Raw genomic sequence first — 11,640 nt, 5'->3', positions numbered from 1 at the left:
AGACATTTATTGAAATTGTTAGCAGAAAAAATTCACATTGAAAGTAAGCATTCTGAAACATAATAATTTTTTTTCCAAATATTACATATATAATAAGGTGGAACGAAAAAGTATTTTAATCAATTAAAAGGATTAAAAAAAATAAATAAAAAGAAGAATTTATTTTTGTCTGGATTTATACAAATTTAAAAGTTGAACACAGAAATATAGAAAAATAGCCAATGTCAAAATTAAAATATTTTTGTAATAGATTGATAAACGCCTTGGGCTTTTACGTTAGAAAAATATGCTTGAAAAGTATACTATTTTTGTAATTTTTATATTTTTATAAAAGAAATTTTTCACGTATTTGGATATAATAAGTGTTTCCATGAATTCGTATATTTCATATCTTAAATTTAAATTTGCTCATGATTAAAAAATGGAATCTGGAAAAGTACTACTCAATTCTGTTTCAATGTTCTCAAGTCTTAAATAATTTTTTGCGACAAAAGCACGATGATATAGTGGAGCAGAAACACTTAAAATAATTAGATTCCTTAGTAACAGTACTGACAAGTTTATATTTGGTTAAAAAAACATTTTATCCATTTTTTTCACTGTAAATAAATATGAAAACAGAACTAAATATGAGTTTTTAAAGGATAATTGATTTGTAATTCTAGCTATTAAAAAATATAGCTATTGGAAATTAAACAATATTTTGATAGAAAAGGTTTTAAATGATGAATAATTCTCTTTATATTTGGTATGTTTTTTAATTTTTTGTTGAAAATAAAGTGTTTTTGAGTGCATGAAAATATTAAAATTATAGTAAAATTATGAAAATAATAACTTTTTCAATGATGTTTCCTTATGCGCAAAACCAAGGCGTTTATCAAGCGATTTCAAATAAATTGTACTTTCTAGGATCCTCTTAAAAGTTTTTTTTTTAATCAATATTAGGTGATTCGAGTTAAGGCTTGAAATTTCTCTTCCCAATCACCAATAAAATACGAGTTGAAATTTATTTTAAAAATATCCTCATCAGTCGGTTTTATTGGTTCCCCAAAAACACCAGATGTGAAAAATGGAGTTTTGGGATTTTTTAGCGCTAATTATATTTTTCCCGATTTTTGAACACAAATTATTTATGCTACACCAAATAATACTTTGACTGATTATTTTCAACTTTTTAATCACAGTGTGGTCATAATTAATTTAAGATGACAAGGCTGATTGTTTAAACAATCTATTTAGAAAAAATGAAAACCCTTTTTAATAATACTGGATAGTTGAGATTAAAATTTATTCAAAATTCGCCAAAATATGAAAATAATTTCCTTCAAACAAAATTCAATACTACTTGAACATAGATTCTGGTTGATGTTTATTAATTACATGTTAATAACTACAAATTCAAAGCAAAATTGAAGATTTCAGTAAAAAATAGACCAAAAATTGAGTTTCAAATCGATTCACAAACTTTTAAAAACTTATTTTTTAATAGGAAATATGTGCTAAACATAAGGGGGTTTGCCAAATATCCTAATATAATTTTTTTCAAGAAAAACAAACAACATGTCATTTTTTGTATAATTTGATAAATTTAAGGGATTTAAGAGGAAGCGGAGAAGTATCTAGTATTATTTCGGAGGAATCGGAGAAAACATCGGAGGAAACAAAGTTTGACCACACCAAATGAGGATTCTATTAAGTATACTGGATTTAAAATCGATTAAGAGAAGCGAAGCTTCTATTTATCATTTCCATGAAAATTCAAAGGAACATTTGAACGAAAAAATCGATCGATGAACGTAGAAATTCCAGATACCATTTCCATGAAAATTTGAAAAGAAATTTGACCAAAACTAATGAGGATCCTAATAAGTATACTCGATTTAAAATCGATTGATAGAAGCGGAGCTTCCATTTATCGTTTCTATGAAAATTCGAAAGGAAATTTTACCAGCAATATTCAGGATCCTAAGAAGTAAATTTGTTTTGAAATCGATTGATAAACGCGGAACTTCTAAATATCATTTTCATGAAAATTCGAAAAGAATTTTGACCAAAACTAATGAGGATCCTAATAAGTATACTTGATTTAAAATCGAATGATAGGAGCGGAGCTTCCGCTTATTATTTCCATGAAAATTCGAAAGGAAACTTGACCGACCTTTATCAGGAACCACATGAGCACACGGTAAAAAAAATGAGCTGTGACAGGGATATTATTCCTTATTATAGCCAAACATTAGGCTGAAGACGAACGAAGGAATTTAGAAAGATCCCTGGATCAGCGAAAATGAATATCCTTGACCATTTTCCATATACCATGGATATCGTATAGTCAAACCCCTAATAAGTATAGCTATAATAGGGATATTAAGAATAGGTGTCTGAAGCAATTGTCGGAAGAGCGCCGGTGCATTATGGGAGCAGCGAAATAAAATGGCGACGGTCTAATCGGGAGCAGTGACAGTTGAGATTTACTTTGGACAATTAAACGCTTTTTACCACTTAAAATGTGCGCGAATGTTAATATAAAATGGAATTTATGATGCAGTAATAATAATTTACACGTGTTTCGATTGTAGGCGATAACTATATTGAAATATCAAGAAACGCGATAAAAACAACAAACTTGACCTTCAAATGCATTACACGGATTTCAGGGAAATTCATTTTCGCGATACCAGACGAAAAATTGACTACTGTAAGTTAATATATTTCTATAACAACTAAATTTTTTTCTAATCTGAACATAATACAATTATACATAATCTGTCGAAAATTATAAACTTTCCAACTTAGCAATTTTGCCCAAATTCCTGATTTACGAGAACAATTTACATAAAATGACTAAATGTGTAACTCTTCTAACTAAACGTTTTACCTAATCCAAGCGTACACTTTCTTTGAGTTTAATATATTCTCTATTCACTCGTTCGCCTCAAGAATTTTTTTCCGTGTACACTTGATTGAAAATCGATTGATAAACGCAGAACTTAAAAGTATTATTTCCAAGAAAATTCGAAAAGAAATTTCACGATCTGAATATGGATCCTCATGAGTATACTTGATTTTAAATCGATTGATAAACGCGAAACGCATAAATATTACTTCCATGAAAACTCGAAAAGAAATTTGACAAAAACTAATCAGGATCCTAATAAGTATACTTCAGTTAAAATCGATTGATAAAGGCGGAACTTCTAAGTATCATTTCCATGAAAATTGAAAAAAAAATTTGACCGATCTTAATGAGGATCCTCATTAGCATACTTGATTTGAAATCTTTTGATTAACTTAGAAATTCCAGATAACATTTCCATGAAAATTCGAAAAGAAATTTGAAAAACCTAATGAGGATCCTAATAAGTATACTTGATTTGAAATCGATTGATAAATGTGTAACTTCTAAGTATCATTTCCATTCATCGTCTGTGACGATGTTTAAATAATGTTAAAATGTTAGATTTTATCAAAAATATTGTAATTAAAAAAAATTTCCTTGCAACCAAATAGTTTAATTTTCTCCCAAATCGTTAAATCCTTAACCAAACGAGATGAACTTAGCAGCGAACAATTACATCTTTCATAAAATAGGAAGTATGTTCAATGGAGAAGAATAATTTTCAATCGAAAAGATTAATTTTTAACAAAATACATTAATTTTCTCTAGAAAAAGTAAAATTAAAAAGAAAAATTAAAATTTCCAACTAAATGTAGAATAGTTACATTTTAAGATAACACAATTAATTCTCAATCAAAAAGAAAATATTTCCCAGGAAAATGTTAAAATTTCAAACAAAAGATATGAATTATCAACTCAAAGGCTTAAATAAAAAAAAATTCCAGCAAAAAAGTTCAACCCAAAAGATATTTACTTAACTCGGAAGATTAATTTATTTATAATGAAACAGTTGAAAAATGAAAAAAACAAATTTTCAGCAAAATAAATTAATAATTAACAAAACTGTCAAATTTCAAAGGAGAAAGGACAAATTATTAACAAAACAGATGAATTTTCAATAAGGAAATATTATTCTGTAACAAAAGTGATTTTCTACCAAAAATTTTATTTTTTATAAAAATTAATTAGTTTTTAACAAAAAAAAGATTATTTTTTAATTAAATTTTTTCTGAAAAAGATCTCCTTCGTTTCACTGGGAATCGAACGACACAACTTCCGATTTCTGGTGTTACTAATCAAATTTCTCAAGGAATCTGTATTATCACGAAAGAACAACAGAAATTGTTAACATATTTTCAGACCAGATAAATCTATCAATTAAAAAAAATGTATTTTAATTTTGCTGAAAAAACATTTTTAAAAAAGCCTAATGCAAAAGCACCCGACCTTTTCTGATGATAATACAGATTCCTTAAGGCCATGTGATGAGTATAACAGCTGATCAAGTCAGTCTCAAGATCAATATTTTTTCATCCACATCGAAAAATAAAAGTTTGAATAACGCGGAAATTTTTTTCGGAAAATGATAATAAATATTAAAGGATCGTTTGTGGCCTTGCAAAGAGTTAGGGGAAGAAAAAACTTTATTTATGAAAATAATGATTATCGAAGGACACATTTAGTCTTCACAACAGAAGACTTCTAACTTTCTCTGTCGGCAATCATGCAATCTGTTTTACCCACATACCCGTATAAGTTTGAAATTGTCTACTCGCTGCGCTAGTTCTGCTCTAAAACAGCTGATACGTATATCAGACACGTGCTATTTAATGATATAAATTTGTTTCTTTGCATCAAAAATTCAAACATTACCCAGTGGGCACAAAATTTAGCGACGCTTTTACGACATCGTTACGACATACTTACGACATCCTATGTCCATGTCGTTTCGGTGCCTTTGCGATATCGTAAATACATCGTTAGATCATACGACTTAATCGCGATATCGTAAAGACACCTGAGCGACATGGACATAGGATGTCGTAACGTTGTCGCAAAGATGTCGTAACGATGTCGTAAAGACGTCGCCAAACTTTGTGCCCGCTTTCAGAGTGATGCAGAGTGATGAACTTTCAGAGTGATCCTTCTTTTCTTTTAGACGTAAGTTGGGACAGAAAAATTGAGAACCAGGTTTGGTCATGTGACCCTTTCGTCACATGGCCTTAAAGAAAAAATGAATTTCAACCGAATAGTTTAATTTTCTACTAAATTGCTAATTCACTAAACCTAACGGATTGATTGAGACGCAAAAAAACTTTCATAAAGTCTGCATTACCACATCTATAATATGAAAATCTTCCTCGTTCCACTCAATTCATTCAAAGAATAAGCAAAGAATGTTATCGGATAAAAGCCACGAAATTCACTATATATATAGCAGGTATTTATCAAGTTTCTGTGTAAGCAAAAATCTTGAAGAATCAGTTTAGCTGTTATCGAGATTATTTCGAAAAAATGAAAATGAGTGGCGTTCTACTTTCCACATTCGTGGGGATTGTTTACTTTAAAAGTAAGTAGACTAAATTTCAAAAAAATATTATTTAAAAAAAAATAATTAAAAAATGTAAGACAGAAAGAGATCAAAAAGTAGCGCATGATGTAATGTTCCATTAATATTAAATCGATTGATAAACGCCTTGTTAGTGTGCGTTAGCTAAATATGTTTCAAAAAAATGTTTATTTTCCCAATTTTAATATTCTCATGAATGTCAATTTATTTTACGTATCTCGAAAATTACAATAGAAATATATAGAAAAATAGGGCATGGTAAAAATTGAAATTGATTTGAAATCGATTTATAAACGCTCTGGCCTTGCACGATAGCAACACATTGTAAAAATTATTATTTTTCTGATTAAAATGTTGTCATAAAAGCGATTTTTCTAAGTGTCTAAATATGATAACTGTCTCTATGAATTGGTACAGATTTTTATTTTCTGATTCGCAGTAGATAACGCATATCTAAGAGACTCATGATTTCAACACTTGTTAAAACTGTCAAATAAAAACCGAATTGTTGATTTATGTTAATAAGCAAAGTATGTCAAATCATGAAGTCCAAAAAATACACCCAAATTAATAATAAGAAATAGAAAATATAAAACAGTTTTTTCTAACAGGACACAAACATGATTTCGATCTGCTTTTTCCAAAAAATGTAGAAATCATTCGAGGATCGAAAAGGTCCAAAATTTTATAATTGTATTTTATCATTTTTCAACGAAATCATTCTAAGCTGCGCTAGAAAATTAATCTTATTTTAATGTATTTTTCATTGATATGATAACAGAATTTGCAACCACAAAATATTTACTTATAATTGAAAAGTATAATTTTTCGAGTTAATATTTTAATTTTTAATTAAAAAATCAATTTGCAACCAAAGAAAAACGAAATTTTCATAAAATTGTAAATGTTTTCAACCAAATAGTTAAATTTTTTATCAAATAAACAACCTTTGAGTTAGTAATAGAATTGAGTGAAAAACTTTGAAATTGTAAAGAATGGAAGGATCGACAAAATCAATAGAAACGAGTTTTCAAAAAAATAATTAAATCCTCAGAAAATAAAATAAATCTGGATGAAAATTTTAAAAGATTGAAAAACTAGTAAAAATAATTTCTTTTAAAAGTCAAAGCAATATTGCAGATTTAAAAGAAGGCGCAACTGTCTAGTATTATTCTAACAAAGGATAGTTATAAACAATAATCAAATGTTTAAATAATTATGTTTGTTAGTTTGCATTAATTATTGCCTCGCTCATAGAAAAGTGGATAAAAAGATAAAAATTTGAGGAAAAACCACAAGGATCTTTCATTAATAAAGAAAAAAATAGTTATAAGAAATAATAATGATTTAAACAATCAATTTTGTTAAATAGCACAAACAAATACCTTACACTGATTGAAAAGTGAATAACAACTTACATCTTATTTTAAAAACCGCAACTTTCTCAAAATATTCTAAAGGAATATTGTGATAAATTGTGATACATTTTTTAAGCAATTAATAATGTTAAATTTAATTCACTGCTTGTTTGCTTTGACTAAAAACTTGTAGAATTAATTGCTGAGATGATTTATTTCAAAATATCATTATCATTTTATTTTAATCATTTTTGATAAAGAAATTGCAGCGAACTCATTGTAAGTGCAAGAAACTCAAGAAATAAAAAATTTGCACTTATGGGTTTTTTTGAGACCCTAAAAAACAGACGTTAAAATCTGAAGGCTTGAAAGAAATTATTCATTTGTATTCTATAGATAATTATTGAGATAATTATGGAGTTTTAATTCATGAAAATAACTCAAGATTTTAGTTACGTATAGAAAATTTTTTGGGGCAAAAGTTAAAAGGGTCAGAGGGGGTCAACTACTGGTACAAATGACCTTGACATTCAATTTAATTTTCAAGCTTATTTGAAGGTCAGAGTAATTTTTTTAAAATGGGAACCCCTAGTTTTGATCCCAGATTTAAAAAGAGTGGGAAATTTTATGTTTAGAATGATTTTTTTAAGGTCATAGCAAGGTCGAATACTGGTAAAACTTGCGATAATGTTCAAATAATGGATCTTAGCTCGGAATTGAGGATGGAAACAGCTAAATGTTTCGGACAAAAGTTATTAGAGGCAGAGGGATAAGCTAATGCTACCAATAACCTTGACCTTGAATTCGATTTTCAAGGTTATCTCAAGGTGAAAGTGATTTTTTGAATTGTAATGATTTGAAATCGATTGATAAACGCCTTGATTATTATTATACAGGGTTAACCTATTTAATATATTACAAAAAATAACTGAGAATCTGTGCTGGACATAAAAAATGTTGTAGACAAAAGTTCAAGGGTGTAGAGTGGGTCAATCATTGGTATGAATGACACTGACCTCGAATATAATTTTCAATTTTATTTGAACGTCAAAGTGTTTTTATTAAATAGAAAACCCTGCTTTTGATCCCAGATTTGAAAATACCAGGAAATGTTATGCTTAAAATAATATTTTTTTGAAGGTCATAGCAAGGTTGAATAAAGATCAAATTTGCGATAATGTTTAAATAATGGGTCTTAGCTCGGAATTAAGGTTAAGAAAAGCAAAATGTTTCAGACAAAGTTATCAGAGGATGAGGGATCACCTATGGGTACCAATGACCTTAACCTTGAATTCGATTTTCAAGGTTATTTCAAGGCCAAAGTGAATTTTTATATATTTAATGATTTTAAATCGATTTATAAATGCTTTGGTTATTATTATACAGGGTGGGCCTGTGCAATCTATTATGGAAAAAAATTCAGAATTTGAGTTGGATATAGACAAATGTTTTAGACAGAAGTTGAAGGGTGCAAAGGGGGTCAAGTATTAGTACCAATTAACTTGACCTTAAATTTGTTTTTTAAGGTCATTTTAATGTGAAAGTGATTTTTAAATTGGTAACCCCTACTTTTGACCCCATATTTCAAAAGAGCAGGAAACATTATTTTAAAAATAATATTTTTATGGAGGTCATGTCAAGGTCGAATAAGGATCAAATTTCCCATAATGTTTAAATGATGGGTGTTAGTTTGGAATTCAGATTGGGAACAGCAAAATGTTTCGGATCAATGTGTAATGTTTCAATGTAACATAATTTCTGAAATGCTTTTTTACGAAAACTTCCTAAGTGTTAATTAATTTTTCAACAAACTTAGGTGCTGCTGGAATGCGTGCTGCTGCTGGAATGTTTGCTGAAACAATAGGTTATGCTACTATAACAACGGTGGATAATTCTCATTTCGGAGGTCAAGTCTGTGTAACCTCGTCTGAGCCACGCTGGATGCTAGCACTGATTACTCCTCCTTTTACACCGAAGTATTTTATTTATATAGAATTGTGGAATAGCAATAATTTCAAATCAGAGGCTCTCGAAAATAGAAATTTCGACCTCGATCCTAATTTCAAAAGTAAGCCAATAAGAGCTGAGGTAAATTATGGAGCCTCACCCAACTTGAAAACGTATCGTACTATGGAGGATCTCAAAAAATACGAACCCAAAAATCCACCTGCTAAGGGACGATTAGCCGATTTGTACCGCACAGGCGTAGGCCGAATTTTTGTAGCAAGGATGAATTCTCAGGAAGTCTATTGGGGAAATCTACAATAGAAACCCTGAGGTAACGGAAAGGGAATGGATTAGAAACACCGAAAAGTTAGCTCACAAGCACAGCTCGGCTCTCATATTCGGCGAACGTCCCAAATGTGAGAGCCGAGCTGCGTTCATAAGCTAACTTCACATTTGTTCTAACCTCGTAAAGAGATATTGGCATATAGAATAATCCAGAAGTATATAGATAACCTTCAACCTTTTTAAATTCCGATTTTAGTTTGAACAAAAATCATTAAATATATTGTTGAAATTAATTGCAATCAAAATGTTTTTATTTCGAGAATTAGTGGAGCCTTTAAGTTTTTTCAGTTAATTATTTAAACAGTTTTGAAGTACTTTAAATATTATAATAAAACAATGACTTTCGCCTTTTCTTGATCTTTTCAAACTCTAAATTAAAATTTAAAAATATTTATTCCAGCTTTCAGTTTAAAACTGTCAACGTTGAATTATTTGAAATTCATACATCAAAAATAATTTGGCTTTATTTTTATATAGTACGTGAAAGAATAATTTGAAAACAATTGTTAAAATTCCGTAAGTTAATTTTAAAAATTAATATTTTTAAAATTAGGACCTTTAAATAATTAAATAACACACAATAAAAATTCTTCGATCTTAATCAACTTGTAAATGAGTAATGTAATTAAAAAAGACGCAAATTTAAACATTTGCAATTCAAAGTTCAGGAATTTTGATGCAACTTGAAAATTAAAAATTGAAAATTATTCAGTTTTAAGTTTTCAAATTGAAAATTTGCACATTTTTCCAGTTTGCACATTAAGAATTCTGTAATTTTCATAATTAAAATTGTGAATTCCACTAAATTAAATTATTTTAAATTAAACACCAGACTTTTCATCTTCAAAATCATTCAAATTCAAAATTCTTTATTTATATATATTTTAAATAATTAGGTTTCAATTGTGTATATTAAAAATTGAGCTGTTAATAAGTATTTAAAATTACACTAGTTTAAATTATTTGCTTTAAAAATGAGAGGGAAGTTATAGATTAATAAAAACCGATTAAACAAAATAAAAATAAATAAATACGTACATAAAAAAGCCGATGTAACTATTTTAATATTAATTTTAGCTCATCATTAATAATTATATTATACACTATATTAAATTTAAGCATACACTTTTATTTTATAATTAGGCGGATAAAGAAAAAGCACACAATGAGCGCGTTTATTAAAAAATTAATTATATTATTTTATGCAAATAAAAATTAGGATGTTATTTCTCTTACTTTATACAGTACAATGTTGCACATGGGCTTGAAATAATTTTAAAAATATTCAGAAAAAGTGTGATGGGATGTGAAAAATATTGATGTATATTTATCCGTATAAATAAATAAACTAATCTTCAACTGTAATAACCTACGACTTTATTCATTTATTTATTTATTCGCTTCACCGTGAAAAAAGCGAAAACAGAATTCTGTTGGGAAATAGTCCTTGAGGATCCGGAATATCTGCAATTAATTTATAGCCAGCTGATAAATTCCTATTTTAAGAAATTATGTTTTTTTTATTTTTCTGAACAAATCAGAGGGAAGTATCTTGTAAATAGACGCAGAAATTTTTTCATAGTTTTCTAAATTGATTAACAACATAAACAGACAATAAAAATGCGCTTGGAGATTACACAAATATCAAAAAACATGAAATCGAGAAAAAGGAAACCCATTGATCAGGAAAGACTGCTGAAGAAATGAAGGAAACTGGAGGAAAAAAAATAAAGCGTTACAATAATAATTCAACGGTGCCTCCTTCTGGTAAGTTCAATTTCTATAAATGATTGTCTAATTTTTCAGTAAATTATAAATTGAAGTTTTTTTGTTTTCTGCATTTATTATAAAATAAGGATTCAATGACTCAACCAGTCTGCACAAAAATTTTCTTGCACGAAAGTCCCTAGTTTATATACACAGCGGATGAAATGACGCAAACACTGGTATGACTCCCCAATAATTTCCATCAATTGCTGATGACCTTCTAGATGCCTCAGGCAAAATCCTACAGTGTGTCCAGGCCTCGATATTTCTTTATATTTCGTAATTTTAGAATGCTGAAATAGCTGACTGAAAAATGGGTTGCCCGAGGAGGACAAGGAAGAACTTTTGTTGACGTGTCCAAGAGAAAGATTGTTGGAGGCTCCAAATTTAAATCCATAACTCAGGAAAAGTTTGTCCTCAATTGTTTAGCAGCTATAAAATTCAGATACACAAATGCATTAAGCAACTACAGCTACCGTTACAACCAACCCAGTGGGCAGAAAATTTAGCGATGTCTTTACGACATCGTTACGACATATTTACTACAACTTTAGGACATCCTACGTCCATGTCGTTTCGGTGTCTTTGCGATATCGTAAAGACATCGTCAAATCATATGAGTTATTTACAATATCGTAAAGGCACCTTAACAACATGGACACAGGATGTCTTAAAGTTGTCATAACGATGTCGTAACAATGTCGTAAATATGTCGCCAAATTTTGTGCCCACTGGGAACATTTTCAAAGTCACAA

At 28.9% G+C, this 11,640-nt stretch overlaps 1 protein-coding gene across 1 annotated transcript in view; it reads left to right on the top strand.

Moving 5' to 3' along the window:
• LOC117178844 overlaps nucleotides 1–9,365 on the top strand; it is a 123,055-nt gene extending 113,690 nt beyond the window's left edge. The window contains exon 2 of the mRNA XM_033370347.1: nucleotides 8,643–9,365. Within this exon, the coding sequence (XP_033226238.1) occupies nucleotides 8,654–9,094 (441 nt within the window). The 5' untranslated portion in view covers nucleotides 8,643–8,653 and the 3' untranslated portion in view covers nucleotides 9,095–9,365. The remainder of the gene's footprint in view (nucleotides 1–8,642) is intronic.
• Nucleotides 9,366–11,640: the final 2,275 nt, after the last annotated feature.

This window comes from Belonocnema kinseyi, chromosome 8 (genome assembly GCF_010883055.1).
Source record: "Belonocnema kinseyi isolate 2016_QV_RU_SX_M_011 chromosome 8, B_treatae_v1, whole genome shotgun sequence".
NCBI lineage: Eukaryota > Metazoa > Arthropoda > Insecta > Hymenoptera > Cynipidae > Belonocnema > Belonocnema kinseyi.
The sequence above is the reverse complement of the archived record's forward strand: the minus strand, read 5'-3'. Positions and strand labels throughout refer to the sequence as shown.